Genomic DNA, 19,615 nt, shown 5'->3' on the forward strand with positions numbered 1-19,615 from the left:
ATCACGCTAATCACCAGCACATTTACTCGGTAATAGCATAAAAAAATCATTTCATCGCCACAACATTTTTCACGAGTGTTAATAGAATCCACATACCATTGGCCCAATCACTACGCCATCCGGCTATTTATTCTGACGCAGCTAAAAATGTACTACATAAAGCGAACATAATTTACTATATACTTAAAAAGTAATTGGTTGTGCTAACTTACATAAATAACATACTTAATAAGTGGACATAAATCACCTTGGGTCACGTCAAATAAATTGACAATATTATTTGACACTTGTCTTTAACTGACAACCGGAATTTTTAATTTTTTTTTTTTGTGAAGTACCTACGGGGCAGATGTTTTTCGCATCTGTATCAGATAATGGTTTAAAGGCGCAGACTTATTTATACTAGCTGTAACCCGTGGCGATACTCGTGTGGTACCCGGGCAAAAAGGTGCTCGTCCAGACTGTATGCATCTCTGTACTAAAGTGAAGTTTCGAACAGATTGACAAACATACATCTAAATGTTGCTCTATATGTTACAAACTATAGTTTTTGTAATGTTAGTAGAAAGGATTCGTATGGTAATAGGAAATTTTCGCAGAATTCGAAAATTTCGTAAAATTTCGTAAACTCATGACTATTTAACCTTCGCACGTTTGACATTTCGCTGAAATATGTCAACATCTGTCAGATCTTGAAGTAAATAAATCTAATATAAAATTATTCTTGTAAACAAATAACAATGCAAAACATAATAAGTATATAATAATATAAACGCGATTTATAATATAATCAAACGCTAAAAATGCAATGAGTCCTTCACACTAATCACATATTTATTTGCATACGTAATTGCTGCCATTAAAATTATTCCCGATCACTGTCGAACGATAACGCATGCGCAGACTGCGTTGTGACGTCACCAAAGGTACGTTTGGTGACGTTTATAGGTAATTATTGGTGACGCAATGAGCTTTATCGGTTTACGTAGAATGTATGATTACTTATATTATTAGTTATTAGTTATTCCGGCTCGAGATGGGGCGAATAAAATAAAATGAGCTTATTAGTTTAACTTTCATCCCCTAATTTATCCCCTTGGGGGTAGAATTTGTCAGATTATTTTTTTAGTTGATGTGAACATCATAGTGGTTTAAGTCGTGCCTTACGGACACGTACTTTCGTATTTATAAAAAAGAGTAGTAAAGATGAACTGAGGAATAGTACTATAGCTCTCTGATAAATTTGTCCAGTAGTTTAGAGACACTTTATTTACATTATAAAACTACTAGCTGCACCCGGCAAACGCTGTTCTGCCTTACTCTTATCATTTAGGGGTATGAAAAATAGATGTTGGCCGATTCTCATAGATACCGGATAAGCACAAAAAATTTCATCAAAATCGGTCAAACGGTTTCGGAGGAGTATGGCAACGAAAACTGTGACACGAGAATTTTATATATTAGATTTATTAATTTTATAAGATAGGAACAGTACAGAGTATCTTTATTACGTAGACAAATAAATATGTCCATAGATTTTTCTATTAAGTTATTTAATACTAGTATTATATATATATACGCTTTACGCTAGTATTATATTTACGCTTATCCCGCCTCCGCTCGGATATCAAGATTCCTGTTTTATCCCAAGGGAGTATTTAATCGGGATTAAAAGTGTCCTATCATCCAAGTCAGCTCGTACCTGTATGTATACCAAATTTCATCAAAATCCGTTCAGTAGTTTCAGCGTGATTGATGGACAAACATTCAAACAAACATACTTTCACATTTATAATATAAGTGTGATTACCTTTATTTAGTCTCGCGAAACTGTCTTGGAATGGATGGTAGATGTCGGATGTCGGAATTTTTTATTTGAATGGTATTTTGCGTCTGAAATTTGATACAGAGATACAAGTCTGTAATTTTAAATATTTTTACAATATATCTATAGATTTATATAATACCTACTGCTCTAAAATACAATTGCATGTTAATCGGCTATTAATAATATTAATTATAATAATTTATTCTGTTTTTAACAGAAATAGTTTTAAGAATTAAATCATTAATAATTTTTTACCTGGCACTGAAAATTTTGTTTTAATTTTTCTTTTTAGTATTAGTATTATTTAACCATAAAAGGTAGTCTTTTGTCTAAGATTAAATTAAAACCTACAATCTACAATTGAGACTTTAAAAACACTTAAGGGTCGACTTTGTCAATCATTCTATCCTACTAATCCTACTTCCTACTAATCCTACTAATATTATAAATGCGAAAGTTTGTAAGAATGTGTGTGTGTTTGCTGCTCTTTCACGCAAAACTACTGAACCGATTGCAGTGAAATTGGTACATAGACAGCTGGACAACTGGAATAACATATAGGCAACTTTTTATCCCGATATTCCTACGGGATACGGATTTACGCGGGTGAAACCGCGGGGCGCAGCTAGTAATTCATATATATAAGATGTTGCGATAAAATTTTTGAAGACACACGTAATTTTTTAACAAGTGCGAATCGGACTCGCGACGCTAAGAGTTCTGTACCATTAAGCTAAAGGGTAACTGCAAAAACATTTGCCACCCATCCACTTTATGGCCGCGACACTGGTTGCTTGACCTCGATTTTTTATTATTTGTTATAACGGCAACAGAAATAGATATGTCTATGAAAAATTTCAAGTATTAAACGATCAATATAACAGTTACAGATAGACAGACGGACAGAGTCATCATCGATTATAAGTTATAACCCTATTCGCTTTTCGCGAAGTCGGTTAAAGCGAGAAGGCATTATGCACAAGCCAATTTCAATAACAACAGTGATTCCCACAGCGGCGCTTGCGTTCTTAGAACGAGCGGTGTCGAGTAAGGCGCTAACTTTCATATAAATTCGGAATCGCTTCTTGTGAGGTTATGATTACCTGGTACTTGTCTATGTGGTAGGTTGTATCAGGTTTTACTTACGTTAGATAAAACAGGTTTTACGAGCTTTTTAAATACGTATTTTTTAAATGATTAAATTTAGTTGTGAAATCTTAGTTATTTAGAACGATAATCTAAAACATTGTTTTTTAACAGTAATAAGTTATTGTTGGTACAAATGTTGAGAAGCCATAATATTCATATTTTTCTTTCCAATAAGATTCGAATTTCAAATCTTTTCGAACTGTCGCACAATTTGCTTTTTATGAAAAAATAATAAAATATTCGTCAACTTAGGAGAATTTAAAAATCAAAAATCTAATGTATAAAGGATCTTTATCTCACCAATGGTATACAGATAAAACAACAACAGAAATCTCTCTTGGAATCTGTAAAAAATTAGGTACAGATCCCAAGAGAGATTACAAAGTTAGGTACAAAATTAGGTAGTAGTATTAAATTGGCAAATTATTGCCCGGGTAACAGACGAGTGACGCCGCAGGTTCATTTAGTTAATAATATATTCGTATTATGCAAAAAGAATGTCACCTGCCTATTAATTATCACACAGAACATTCCAGAGAATTCCGCAAAAGTGCAATTCCACGACGCTTCTCTTAGAAACCACCTAAGTCGAGCTCCTATTCTGTCGTCAATCGATTAGCTGTAAAGATAAAACCCGACTCGTGTTGCCGCCGTTTCCTCATATCGTTGCCGTGATACCGGCCAAATGACACCGGTGGCGTTTTTAGAATTCCGACGATACGCAAAGCTCGTATGCACTAGGTCTCCATTATAGCTTCATAGTACATGTAGACATGGCGTTTTAGTTTACATTACATGTATTTTGTTATAATTCAAAAATTTCGCATAAATACCTACTAATGGTCTAGTTTGATTGTGAATATTTAACTGCGTTAAACGGTTCATCTGATGATAAAATATCTTACTGTTATAAACGCGAAAGTTTGTAAATGTATGGATGTTTGTTAGTGTTTCACGCAAACGCCACTGAATGGATTTCGATGATACTTTGTAGTATTGTGGTTTATGTACTAGAATAAAACAAGCGATAGATACTAATACTATGTGTTACCAGCGGGTTTACATATTCGCAATCGTCCGCGGGTGAAACCGCGCGACACAGCTAGGATGTAATACATTAGGTTATGATAGTCATAAAAATAATAAACGTTGGCATACCTATTTCTTACACAATTAAGTATATCCCAGTTTCATAATGTTTGTTAATACGATAAAATTGTAACTACACCATTTCAAATAAATATCTCTTTCACAGTATGATGGACTCCGGTGGTGCCGGCATCGAATCCCCACCCACCTACCACAGGAGCTACGAACAATACGTCCAAGGGGCCGTGGAAAACAGCACAGACTCAACCCAGGAACAGACGAGTCCAGAACTAGTGGTCTGGTCGACCCTACCCTACGGTCTGGACTACAGAACGCAATACGACTATAGAAACCCGTACGAATCTAGAGATTTCTCAACTCAGCAATATGCGAGGGCGCCTTTCACCACGAAAATGGGGCAGGCCAAGGCGCTGAAGGAAGCCAGGATAAGGAGACCCATGAACGCCTTCATGGTGTGGGCTAAGGTGGAGCGGAAGAAGCTGGCTGATGAGAACCCGGATCTACATAATGCTGATTTGAGCAAAATGCTAGGTAAGTGCACTGTTTTTCCGAATTGTTTATTTTTGTAGGTAGTGAAGTATGAAGTGGATTTTAAACGCGATTTATTCATTATATTATTAACCCGACGTTTCGACCACTTTACAGCGAGCGTGGTCACGGGGAGACTGAAAAGTTTTTAATTTCTAAATGTATAATACTCGCGTAAAACCAAACACAAGAAAATACTAAGTATGAAGTGGATTATATTTTCTAACTTCAGAATACTTAAAATATGTCCCTTTTATCTTTTATTAAGCGATACAACATTCGTTACAAAAACATTAAATACACTTTTGCCCGATTCGATTTTTTTTAGCTTTTGTTAAATTCGGAGTATAACCCCTTTCACTCTGTTTTTAATATGTTGTTATACATATAAACCTTCCTCTTGAATCACTCTATCTATTTAAAATAACTCCCCCAAATCTGTTGCTTAATTTGAAAGATCTAAGCATACAGACACAAACAGAGGAAAGCGACTTACTTTGTTTCATACAATGTAGTAATCCTTCTCAAAATTTCTTGAGATAATACCATTATTTACTGCTGTATATGTAACCCCCATATCCTTTTCCTTACCCTAGTTCTTTCCTTTATTTCCCTCTTTCCTTTTTTAATCCCTTTCCAATTTGAAATCGGCAATCCATTTGTTATGTTTGGTAAAACAATAAACATATATATAAAGCTTTATATAGTATTAGCTGTGCTTCGCGGTTTCACCCGCGTAAGTCTGTATCCCGTAGCAATATCGTGATATAAAGTTGCCTATGTGTTATTCCAGTTGTCTAGCTAACTACGTACCAAATTTCATTGCAAACGGTTCAGTAGTTTGCGTGAAAGAGTAACAAACATACATCCATCCATACTTACAAACTTTCACGTTTATAATATTAGTAGGTTACGACTATATTAAACGTAATAAATATACTTAAGCGACGACTCGGGTATGTCTGTATATCTGTATGGGTATATCTCGTTAATACTAACCGCCCAAGATACATGAGTAAGCATAAAAATGCAATCTTATTTGAATTTTAAATGCCACAAACAGCTTGTTACTTCATTTACAATTTCGTTATTAATCTTAACATTTTATACATAAATGAATTTTGTTGCTTATGATTGAACGAAATGTAAGAAGCATGCTTTTAATATCCTACTAATATTATAAATGCGAAAGTTTGTAAGGATGTGTGTGTTTGTTGCCCTTTCACGCAAAATCCACAGAACCGATTGCAATGAAATTTGGTACGTAGATAGGTGGACAACTGGAATAACACATAGGCAACTTTTTATCTCGTTATTCTTACGGGATACGGGTTTGAGGGGGTGAAACCGCGGGGCGCAGCGAGTACTAAAATATATCAATGTTTATATACGTTAAAAAAGCATAATAGAATGACTTTAAGTTATTATTAAGAGAGTAATGTTTGTTATTTTGAGGTGACGGGTAATCTCTGCATATCATCATCATCATCAGCTCATACATTCCCACTGCTGGGACACAGGCCTCCTACGCCACGGTGGGCAAGGGCGGGTTAGCATAATATCAAATGTTTTAGTTTTTCAAAGTTTTTCTTTAGAAGAAACAGGCATGTCCAAGATGTCTAGATATACTGAACCGATTTTAAAAATTATAGCTGATCCGGCAAACGCTGTTCTGCCTTACTCTTATCACTTAGAGTTATGAAAAAATAGATGTTGGCCGAAGTTCATAAGAATCGGTCCAGCCGTTTTAGAGGAGTTTGGTGACAAATAGAGACTAAGAGTTTTATATATAAGATTTTACCCATTGAAAGTGAATTATATATAAGTGGAGGTAGGTTATGTTTTACGTCTCAACTCGGACGGAGCCGGGACGAGGGGCTAGTTAAGAATATAGTTATGTTATGGCAAAAGGCCTGACGCACTGACCTAAGTTGATCTACCACCTTTATATTGCGATTTAAAAAACATACATATAATATATCTAAATAAATTCGATTAAAATTGAGCCTTAACTTTATAGCTATAGAGTACAAGTTCTTTTAAATTGAACGTCACAAGTCTCATATAATATTTGAATCTGATCCTCATATAATTTATTCTGCATATTAAAAGTAAATATAATTAACTAGCTTTTCGCCCGCGGCTTCGCCCGCGTAGAATTCGCTTATATCGCGCGACATGGTAAGGAGAATTTTCTTCGCATCAAAAAGTATGTTTTGTTCTTTCCCACGTTTAGCTCCATCTTCATACCAAGTTTCATCAAAATCGGTTTGACAATAAAGAACTTTCATACAAACTTTCATCCCCTCTTTCAACCCTTTCTACCCTTTTTTCGCGATAAAAAGTATCCTATGTCCTTTCCCAAGTTCAGTTCTATCTTCATACCAAATTTTGTGAAAATCGGTTCAGTGGTTTAGGCGTGAAAGCGTAACAGACAGACAGACAGACAGAGTTACTTTCGCATTTATAATATTAAGTAGGGATTAGGTGACCACAGCCTAAATAGGACTTCAAGTAACACAAAAAAATATCCAAAAACATTAACAATAAACCAATTATACATTCTTTCATCGCAAAAGGATAGTGACAACTTAATTAGTGCCTGATAAATGTGATGAAGTGTATATTTTAATAATTTTTTTGTTTCGATAACTTGATTTCGTATTGCATCAAAGTTTCACCGTAATCGGTTTAATGTGAAGTGAAAATGCACTCGTTTTAATTAAGCATTCATATAACGTTATAGGTTGAAGTATTTTATCTGTAGACGATATAGAAATTAAGGATTAAAACAATATTTTTAATATATGGGATTAATATTATAAAACTGAAGAGTTTGTTTGGTTGAGTGCGCTAATCTCAGGAACTACTGGTCCGTTTAGAAACATTTTTCAGTGTTAGACAGCCCATTTATTGAGGAAGGTTATAGGTACCACGGGCGAAGCCGAGGCGTTAGTATAAAGTATATTGTATATAAGATATAGTGAAACCTAGGTAATAGGAACGGAACGCCTACGATCATCCATCCTGCAATATATATAGCTTTCCTCAATAAATTAACTATACAAGGCAAAAAAAAATTAAACCAGTAGTTCTTGAGATTGACGCGTCCAAACAAACAAATTCTTCCGCTTTACATCACAAGTATCAAAGATGTATATCTTCGTAAATAAATAGATACGCCTAGGTCTCGAGTCTTGTTTAAAATTACCAACCAAACTCACAACATAGGCATTTTGTATTACCTGTATTAATTATTATATTTAATTTCTTATAATATGCTTTTTATAAAAGAAGTTAATAAAAAGTTTTAATATCGTGTAGCGATCAGCTCCACAGATAACAAAAAATGTTTACCAAATTTTGAATTTTATCAGCAGCTAAGCAAGAGAGCTCGGTAACGGCTAAGCCGAGTATGGAAGGCCCAATTTTCGGGCTACTAGCCAAATAAAAGTATTATTATAATTTGAAGTCGACCTTTAAAACTTTCACCCGAAGTGTAGGGGACACGAACTCAACGCTATTGTACAGTCGTGTGGAAAAACAAAAAAAAATATATCATAAAAAAAAATAAAATTCTTTAAAGATTTATTCCTCCATTACTTAATCAAAATTAAATGGAAATAAGTGATTATAAAATTATGGCATTATTACACAATTGCATGGAAACTAGAAAATTTTCCATATATTAACTCTTGAGTCTGAAATTCTACTTAAAATATTGAATTTTAAAAGAGTTATTTTTATTTACTTTTTAATATATGCGTCTATTTATGTACTTTGTTGTCTTATATATTGATATAATACGTTTTATCCCAGAGTTGCCAATGAAGTCTGAAATACACAAAAAAGAAATAGCTCATTTGCTTCGTAATAAAAAATATTTTTTATGTTTGTCTCTAACGGTACACAAAACATCTGCACACGACTGTACCGTTTGATATGGCAAGTCATTATGATCCCGCGTGGGTGGCTAGATGCTATCGCGGTTAATGAAATAAAACCCGAATAAAAAATATGAACCGGCCAAGCGTGTGCCGGGTAATTTAGCTAAGATTTGTTCTCGTAAATTCCCAATTCGAAATTTGAATTAGACTCTCTTCTAGAAAGATCTCGAAGTTTTGCTTGCTTGATTTGGTAGACTCTCTTCTAGAAAGATCTCGAAGTTTTGCTTGGTTTATTCGGTGGGTTTATATATCTTGAAAATGTAGCAAATATTGAAATCGTGTATTTTATATTTGGATTATTCTATTTGAATTAAAATTCCAATTATTCATTATATACAATTATAGTATTCATCAGAGATCAGTTATTGTCCGAGATTTGATGTTTAAGGTATGTATGTTTGGTCAGATATTCCTATGGAACTATTAATTTAATCATCGGATTAGAATCACAGTCTATTTTTTTTTTATGTTACAGTCGGCAATGGAGCTGGTGGGACGCCTGATGGTAAGCGCTACCACCGCCCATGAACATTTGTAGAGGCATAAGGTCCTTTGCAGACCTTACGCCTCTACAAATGGATTGCCGACTTTTTGGGAAGGGATTGAGAAAGGATTGGCAATAGGAATAAAGGAAAGGACTGGGAAGGGTAAGGATAAGGATATGGGCCTCCGGCTCCCCCACTCACCGAACGAAACACAGCAGAATGCTATTTCACGTCGGTCTTCTGTGGGGGTGTGGTACTTCCCCGGTGCGAGCTGGCCCAATTAGTGCCGAAGCGTGCTCGACTACCACATACAAAACTTGCTAAGTATTTGAATAAAGCAATGAGTGACTGTTACTGATGTAAAAAAGTTATCGAATAAGTTTTGTTAAATACAATATAATTACACTCTTATTTATGGAGATATGATAAAAATTGAACACTAGTTATAGGCGTGTAGAAAGATATTGAATTAATGCTATATTATTATTATATTATATAATATATTTTATTTCTGTGTATGCATGTATATAATTTTGAAAAACATTGGTTGTATTAACGCGTAAAAACGACTAGACCGATTTTGTTGAAATACCGAATAACGATAAACTAGAGCATTATGACGCGAAGCGGTTCGGGATAGAAAACCACAGAACGGTTAGGCATTAATGAATAAATAACAAATAAGCTGATAGTGGGGAAACCCTTATTTGTTTACAAACTCAGCTTATATAATACTATGATTCATTGACTACATTTATAAATATATAATAACATATAATTTTAAATATCAAAGAAACACAGAAATACCCTATTTATTTCATTTTCATAGACACAACAACGTACGTATTTATAATTTAATCTAATCGTTCATACAAACTATTTAAAAGGGTTTATAAAATACTAGCTTTTGCCCGCGGCTTCGTACGCGTTAATTCAGAGTAGTTTATAGATGTTATTATAATAAACCTTCCTCTTAAATCATTCTATCTATAAAGAAAACCCCATCAAAATCCGTAACGTAGTTAAAGATTTAAGCATACAAAGAGAGAGAAACAGAGACTGCGACTTTGTTTTATACTATGTAGTGAAGTATCTTTTTAATTGAATAAATAATTGTTTATATTTGATTTTATATATTAACTTATCGAATACATCCCTAACGTAAAAGTCGCGTCGCATAATAATATTAAGGAAGCATCAATCAAGCGCATTATTATTCAAGAGTGTCATTATGTGACCTTGGCTCTATCCTTGCGTTAATTGGTTAAATTGCACACCCTATATAGCCTGTAATATCGTAACAGACGTACGGAGCGGCCTCAATTATATGAGTAGATTTATATCGGCATTAAATGCTATTAAATTGAACGGAAGCAAATAATCTTAGGTGGGTTTTGGGTTAGAAATCTCAATGTTGACAAACTGCGCAAACGATCTTCTTACTGCGCCAAATTTTCTGAATGCAGGGTGCTGATTTTGGTCCAAAAAATAGTAAAATTCGGTTCAAATCTATACTATCTATACTTAATATTATAAAGCTAAAGAGTTTGTCTGTTTGTTTGTTTGTTTGTTTGTCTGATTGAACGCACTAATCTCAGTAACTACTGAACAGATTACGAAATAACAGATGTTAGTGATCCATAAGTTCTATAGGCTATGCATGAACTACGGGCGTAGACGGTGCGCAGAGCTAGTCTTGAATACTTCAATCTTCTAAGGAACTAAATTCTTAGAACTAAGTACTTTCTGTACAACAAAGCTTTATGTAATAAACATACGCACGACTGCAACAAGTTACATGAATTTTGCTTTAGAACATTAATTTTCAGTTCGATGTAATTTTACCAAAGAATTGTAATTCATTAAAAGCTCTAATAGTATCATTAAACGTCCAACTCATTGAGTTATTAACGTAATGATTTTTAAAATGTTGCCAACTTAAAAAAACTTACAATTTATATAGTTGTAATGGATTAGATGTTTTAGATTCCGATATGTAATTATAAAAGTACATGTTTGTCGTGCGAGCGTAGACACTTGTTGGTAATTAAGTTTTTAACATTCGCTTAATGATTAAGAAAGGAAATAAAGTTATTAATACTTATATTTGTAAATGGAATGCAGTAGTTCTGAAGAATACGACGTTCTTTTCATAATAATTACTTAGATTTATAAACATAATCGATCCCTTGTTTACTCTGTTATGAGACTGATTGCTGATTATCAAGACCTCTTCATACAATAAATAAAACACGCCCTCCTTGATACAATAAATAATTAATTTGAATACAAAACGGATAAATCCAAATAATTTTTTTGTGTATCCGTTATTATTTCTAAATGAAATTAAATAGCTTCTCCAAATCCACATCATATAAACAAGTCATGAATGCATTTCTGGACATTTTTAAATTACATTTAGAAATTAAAAACTTTTTAACGGATTTTAAACGCGATTTATTCATTATATTATTAACCCGACGTTTCGAACACTTTACAGCGAGCGTGGTCACGGGGAGACTCCGTGACCACGTGGTCAGTTTGCCAAAAATTTTAATGTCTAAGTGTATAATACTCGCGTAAAATCAAACACAAGAAAATACTATTTATTAAATTAATAAATTAATTTATCTAATAAATCTTATACCTTTAAACGAGCAATTCTTGTTTATATATATATATATATATATATATATATATATATATATATATATATATATATATATATATATATATATATATATATATATATAATTGGAATCTCGGTATCGGCTCCAACGATTTTCATGAAATTTAGTTTATAGGGGGTCTCGGGGGCGATAAATCGATCTATCTAGGAATCTTTTTTAGAAAATGTCATATTCGTGTTTTATTCGTGTTTTTTTTCCTGACATCTATTGGTGAATAATAATACTATTTTGCTTCGTAGATAGCTGGACAACTGAAATATCACATAGGCACTTTTTATACCGATATTCCTAAGGGATACGGACTTACGCGGTTTCAACCGCGGGTCACAGCTAGTTACGTTAAAACGGGCAAAGCTGGGATGAATTACATATCTTTATATCACATTAGTACGTCCCTTTCACCAATGATAAATCATGACAAGATTCTTGGAGTAATTAAAACCACGAATACGCTTATCTGATTAACTTCATTCATAAATGACAGCTATATTTGGTGTTGCCAGTGTCTATCTGATTTGAGAATTGGACATTTATGGTGTTATTACTGGTATCTGTGGTTTTTTTATTTATGAAGTTTATTTAGATAGAGGAAATAGGTGGGAGGAAGTATCTGTTTACTGTCTGTTTATTTGATGACGCTAGAAATAATGACAATTAGTAATAGTTGCTATACTAATTTTATATTTTAGTAAGAAAAGTAAATAGTTTATATCTAGTATACCTTTGATTTTACGCGAGTAATATAAATTTAGAAATTAAAGACTTTAAAACGGATTTTAAACGCGATTTATTCAGTCTCCCCGTGACCACGCTCGCTGTAAAGTGTTCGAAATGTCGGGTAAATAATATAATGAATAAATCGCGTATAAAATGTGTGAATTTGTGAGTATGTTTATAGATGGTATGGGATAATATCTGGATTTACTGAATCGATTTTGAAAATTCTTTTACCACTAGATAGCCACGTTATCTGTGAGTGTCTTAGGTTATGTATGTACACTAATAATATAAATGTAAAAGATTTTTGTTTGGATGTTTATCCGTCAATCACGCTGAAACTACTGAACGGATTTTGATGAAATTTGATATACATACGGGGTATTTGCTGACTTGGGTGATAGGATATCGCGATTAAATCTCCCTTGGGATATCATGAATGGTCTATTTAAAATACGTAATTCATGAATGGTCTATTTAAAATACGCAAGAATAATGCTTAAAAGCAATGAAAAATAACACGAATAAAATCTCATACCATTCGCAGTTACACATTTCGCAGTGTCCAAAAAGTCAAACATTCATTCCCACGTTACATCGAACCGAATTTAGGAAACCTGGAATCCGCGTGCTCCGAAATCTAAACCTATCTTTGAAACCTAGGCAGGTAAGGTTCCCCGAACGCCGAAATCCGTATAAGCGTTGTTCTAAGAAATATAACAAAAAGCTACCGGCCGTATCGCTTAGTCGCATCACGTAGACAATAATAATACAATTAATTCCGTATGTCACATCTGATAAACGCACTCCATGGTTGATATGCGGTGATCGACACCTTTATGTGTTAAGACATAGAGTTCATTTTCGGATATCCAGCGGTGGTATAAGTGTGTGTGTCCATATACGAAAGTAAGTAGTGGGGGCACTTCCACTTGGGAGGTAATCTCTGAGGAAAATTGTCTTTCCTTAACGTAATCATAGATACGCATTAGTCTTCAATGTGCTGGCTTAATTATTCTAATGTTATAATAAATGTAATAAACAATTCGCACTTGGAACATAGAAATATCAATGACTGGAATTCTCTAATCTATACTAATACTAGCTGCGCCCCGCGGTTTCACGCGCTTAAGTTCGAATCCCGTAAGAATCGGGATAAAAAGTTGCCTATATGTTACTCCAGTTGTCCAGCTATCTACGTACCAAATTTTTTTGCAATCGGTTCAGTAGTTTTTGCGTGAAAGAGCAACAAACACACACACATCCTTAAACTTTCGCATTTATTGTATTTTAAGCTTCATAACGACTATACTTAATACGTTTTGGGTGTATATTATTTGCAAAAATTAGTAATAATTTTGTTTTTCTACAAACTTTGCAAACCGTCTCAGTAATTACAACGATCACTACATACGGACAAACAAAAAAAAATCTCCATAAACTTAATAACAATCATCATAATGATTTCTCTATCTAACAAGAATCTTATTACGATTAATTATATAGAAATAATTACGAATCAAACCCACGAACATAATTGACTTGTTTAATTCAAACCTGACTTTAAGCAAAACTTGATTTAACTGTTGAAATGATAAGTTAGTCTTTAACCTATCAGTGATTGAATTTAAATAGCATTCTGTTTCCATGGCAACCGCGGAGCGGAGTATAGACTAGCCAACTGTTACAAGGATTGTCTGAATTTTTGGTTTCTGTATGGGATGTGAGAACATTATTTTTTTCAGTCCCTATTTCAGAATCCTTACTAAAATAACAATATATTACAAATGAATCACGACATTAGTTCTTGATAAGCAAATAAACAAACACAAAACCTAACATATTTATCCGTGTACATTATACGAATTAGCAATTTGTACTATTACTAACGGACACTGAATGTCATTCGAAATTTAAAACCGCAAGTTGCGCACGCGCCGACATGACTCACACACAATAGGGTCAAATAGGCCCTGTCGCATCAACGATGATTTTATAAACCACAGACTAGAAAACGGTATTTTTTTGTCTCTTATTTATAGCATTTAATACTGGTATTATTCAAATTACAAATTATTTTTAATAGCTTCTTAATTGCCGACTAAAAATTCAAACTTGGAATAAGTTTTAAAAGCTCGTTCGAAATTTGAAACTAAGCGCACGCGCCTCGAACATGACTCACAAACGCAATAGGGTCAACGCCGCTCCGTTGCGCTATACGATATAACCATAGTTCACTTACCAAGTTTTGATTGGTACTTTATAAGTTGAGTTAATAATGTTGATACTTGATATTTTTTTTCAAACTTAAATGTAAACAAAAAAGGAAAGTAACAACGAAGTTTAGCAGCGTCACTTTATATTTATTTCGTAACAATATGTATGTACCTTTTAAACTATTCGTTGAATTTTTCTCCACTTATCAAATAGTGAGAATATATTTTAGTGTATGTTCTTTGAAATGGTAGCAGTATAAAGTATTCAAACGCCTTCACAATTACTTACGATTATGTATACAATATTATTATACTAGAAATCTATTTTAGTGACTATTTCTTCTAACATTAGGTATACAAACTTTAATATCTCTGCGAATGCGATGGTTATAACTTACCTTCAGGCAAACCACCAGCTCAGCTGCCAGCTATGACATAAAAAATATACCAATTTATTGGCAGAAGAAGATCTTTTGTATTTATGAATCGTTAGATCAGGTCGCAACAAATAGATAATAAGATATTATAGAATAGGTTCATTACAATTATAGAATAGGTTCATTACAATAATTATAAATTAAAAGAGAAATAGATAAACGTGGTTGCTATAAAACTGCGATGTTAAGTGTACCAACATACACAATGTAACAGTAAACCTTGATGCAAATAAATAAATAATACATTTCCTTCCAGTTCCCATGTATTTTTTACACATGTGTGAATTTAATACAAAAATGTAACACACACAAACATTATTATTTCGTATGCCGCTAATGTTGTGGAATGTTTTATGTTCTGTCTGTAAGTAAATTAATGTAATGATTTAATTATAATATTAATGTGTGACATTGTTCGCCCGTTATAGCTCTCGACTCCATTAAAGATGTTATGCTTGGTTTAATGAACTCATTTGCAGGTATTTTTATGTGTATACATATACATCTGCCTAGGTGGTATCTATATCGCTTATTGTAGTCTCTTTTATTTTCGTTCTGTACCCAAAAAGGTGAAACAGGCCCCTTTTGCTTCGGTGTCCATCTGTCTGACTGTATCTCGCGAACCGATGTAGAGATTTGAAATTTTCATGGATGATATATTTCTTTTGTCGCTATACAACAACAAACAAAAGATAAAAAAGATAAAACTTGGTACAGTCATAAATTGGATGGGTTACCAATTTTTTTGCAGTTTCTCTTTAGCTTACATCTACGGAACCACTAGGTACGTAGACTGACTCGTACTTGCCCGATTTTTTATATAAGTATCCAATTAAGAAGTTCCTTCCTATATCTGATTAAACTAGCTCACATTTTTAAACATATGGGTATGTTTTTAAAATATTAAATAACCTTTTTAGCGCACATTTTCCAACATTTAAACCCAAATGTATTTCATTACAATTCATGTTCTGTTTCCATTCAATAATTTACCACTGAACACTTCCAGTATCATATATTCAGATAAAAAACTTATGGGAGTCAAAGCTAAAGAAAAAATAATAAGAAATAATAAATAGTACCAAAACGTGTCGTTTCCGCTATAAATACAAGCGCCTACATCTACGAAGGTAAGCCACGAATACATTATATTCAAGTAGGCGAATTCTCGATAGATATGATGCCGACGACAAATTGTTATTGCGAGTTAATCGATGCGATCGAGACATCGATTACGGAATCGATGTTTAGAATCGATTTCTGCATTCGAGAAACTGTTGTAACGATTTGCTTTAAAATTTGTTTTGGTATGTTTGACTGTAAAGGAGGTTAAGGTTTTATAAAGATCTGCCTTGATGTAGTCAATTTACTTTTACAATGATGACTTCCTGCATCACTTCGATAGCCTGTGAAGAAAATGAATAAAAATGTTTTGTTCTGTCATACTGGCTGAACATAAAAGGATGATGTTTTCTACTGGCTTCTTTCAGTCTTTCTATCGATGAAATTATAAAATTTGTATTGGCGACTTTTTTAAATATATTTGTGAGATGCATTTGGCGTCGATAGTAGTAAAATAATGCATTCTTTTATTTGTCCTACTTATTATAAAAAAAGGACAGATAAATATTGTAATTAGACATTTATCTAGGACAGAGAAGCGTTCCATCTTTCTTTCTACCTGATTCTGTTCCTTCAATTTTAAAATCTGTCACCATCATTATAATCAGCCCATATATGTTCCCACTATACTAACACTATTGAAAATATGTTAATAATAAAAACCAGTATGTCAACAAAGCAAAAAATTTTTTAAATCTAGTTATGTTTTATTGAGCCAAATACATTCCGTTGTTACACTTATACAATACATGCCAATGATATGACAAAATTAAAAAAAAAACATAATTGACGTCATCTACGAATTAAAAAAAAAACAACTCAAAACGATCACCGCAACAAACATGGCGGCGCGCATTCCAAATGCATCTAATAACCTCAAAATTGAATGCAAAATGGCGAATTGAAATGACGCCGATTCATTTAACATTCCGACATGCCATAACAGCGTACGCATTTTCATTTCGTACCATTGTTTCACAGATATTAGTATTGATTTAAATAAATAAATTAATCGTATGCGATCGCGAATAGCATCAGTTTGGCACGCGTCGACAACGGCTGGTGAATCGATAATATTGTATGGCAAGTTGATTATTGATTTCATTAGAGTTCCCTAGCATGAAGTTCGTACCTAATTTTCAGTAAAATATACGAATATGAGTATTTGAATTGAAAACTTTAATTTTTTTACGGACCGTCTTCTAACGCGTATTTAAAAAAAATGGATGATATGATTAACTTAGGGCCCGTTATTATTTGTAGTGGTGTGAATAGCCATGAAATAATTACAAACAAACAGACTTTCGTATGTGTTGTATTAGTAATAGATGAACCAGAAACAAACATCCACTTCTTTGTCTTAGTTAAACTAACAAATTTATAAATCAACTTAACCTAAAATTGAAATAATGTTTAAACGACCGTTTCCTCAGTCCCTTTCCAGTCCATACTTCCCAGTCAATCCTTTCCTTACCCCTTACAAGCGGTCATCGCATTCGCAGAGGCACTGTAAATGTGAAATGGGTGAACGACAACCCTGTAAATATTCCTGGGCGGTGGTGATCGCTTACCATCAGCCGAACCACCAGCTCAGTTGCCCGCTATGACACAAAACATAAGTGAGGTCATGATAACATTGACAATGTAACCGAATTCTGTCAAACAAAAAGTCAATAGACACAGAACCATAGACATAAAGCTCGGTCCATACAATCAAGTGCATTAAATTTGCAGTTTTTCATTGTAAACAAACTATATCATTTTGTAGTCAGAACGCGATGTATAGGAATGTAGGTGTAAACGATGGACCTACAAACAATAATACAATTGTTAATACTTTATTTTAAATATATACTTATGGTATCCGCTAATTTGTTTATTTAACTAGCGGTCCGCCCCGGCTTCGCCCGTGGTACATATAGCCTATAGCCTTCCTCAACAAATGGACTATCTAGCACTGAAAGAATTTTTAAATCGGACCAGTAGTTCCTGCAATTAATGCGTACAAACAAACAAACAAAAAACTCTTCAGCTTTATAATATTAGTTTAGATATGTGTATTAAGGATCGTGTACTATCAGGCGAACCACCAGCTCAGTTGCCCGCTATGACATAAAAAAGAAATCGTGTTACCGCGTAAAAGCCGTTCTACATTCAAATTTCGTTTTAAAATCATCTCTTATTCTGTTTTCAAATTTACTAACCAGCCTATTTTAAAGGATATATATTGATTTTAATTAAAACTTATAACGTGAGTACGGTTGGCCGAATATTTCGTACTAATTATTTATTCTACGCATACATTATTCATTTAAATTAATGTATTAATCATATCCTCTACATGTGTATAGCTACACTATACCCAAATTAAGAAAATGATTAAAAAAACATGAAGCGTTAGTTGAATATTAATTTATTTTTAACATTAATTGCAGACAGAAAATTTTGCTTTTTTATTAGGATAACTAGCTGCGCCGCGCGGTTTCCATGTGGACGAATCCACGATTAAGAACAAGTATTTCAATGGCGTATGTATTATTGATGATGTGTTAACTACCACTGCGAAGTATCATCATAATCGGTTCAGTGGATTTCGTGTGAAAGAGCAACAAACATACATCCATTCATACTCACATAATATTATCTCTAACCATCTCATTCCCGAGTCTAAGAGAATTCCAGTCAAACCGTTAACTTTTTCTTATGATTAGAGCAGAGTTTTCACCACTAGTTACTAACTGATACGTCTGAAAAAGGTGAAAACTCACAATACCCTGGTACGTTTGTTTGAAGATCCCGGAAACCCTGCCACTACGCATTGGGTTTACCACCGAAGAGGTTTTAGTGTAAGAATCTGACTACTTATTCCCCCTAAAAGAATACTAAATTGCAGGAGCATTAATCGATGGTACCAAACAAACGAATATTAAACTAGTTAGTTAATCTAGACCATTTTCCTCAAGCCCTAATCTAAATTCCGATCAGAATTTCTGCAGACGGCACGGTGCTTACGATTTAATATAAATACTTTACATTATTCAAACAAAGATTGACGTATTTTATATTACTCATGGTGAGTCATTTGCTTATAGATTATGAAGTGTGACGTTATTTAATATGACAAACAATATGAAGGAATCGACGTAATTCTTGCTATCTACACATTGGATAATTGATCATCCTTTCCTTATCCCTTATCCTTTAAAAGCTGGCAACGCATTTGCAGAGACCCTGCCTTTGCGAATGCTCATGGGCGGTGGTGCTCGCTTACCATCAGCCGAACCGCCAGCGGTTGGCCGCTCTAATAAAAAAATAAAAATTGCTCTTAAATATAAAATGACGCATCAAAAGCCTATTTATGCACAAATAATGAGGTTATATAGGAT

At 33.6% G+C, this 19,615-nt stretch overlaps 1 protein-coding gene across 1 annotated transcript in view; it reads left to right on the plus strand.

Annotated features, from left to right (window-relative positions):
* LOC119836923 (putative transcription factor SOX-15) overlaps positions 1 to 19,615 on the plus strand; it is a 99,368-nt gene that overhangs the window by 21,177 nt on the left and 58,576 nt on the right. Inside the window, exon 3 of the mRNA XM_038362391.1 lies at positions 4,233 to 4,618. Coding sequence (XP_038218319.1) covers positions 4,233 to 4,618 — 386 coding nt within the window. The remainder of the gene's footprint in view (positions 1 to 4,232; positions 4,619 to 19,615) is intronic.

Source organism: Zerene cesonia, chromosome 26, assembly GCF_012273895.1.
Source record: "Zerene cesonia ecotype Mississippi chromosome 26, Zerene_cesonia_1.1, whole genome shotgun sequence".
Taxonomy (NCBI): domain Eukaryota; kingdom Metazoa; phylum Arthropoda; class Insecta; order Lepidoptera; family Pieridae; genus Zerene; species Zerene cesonia.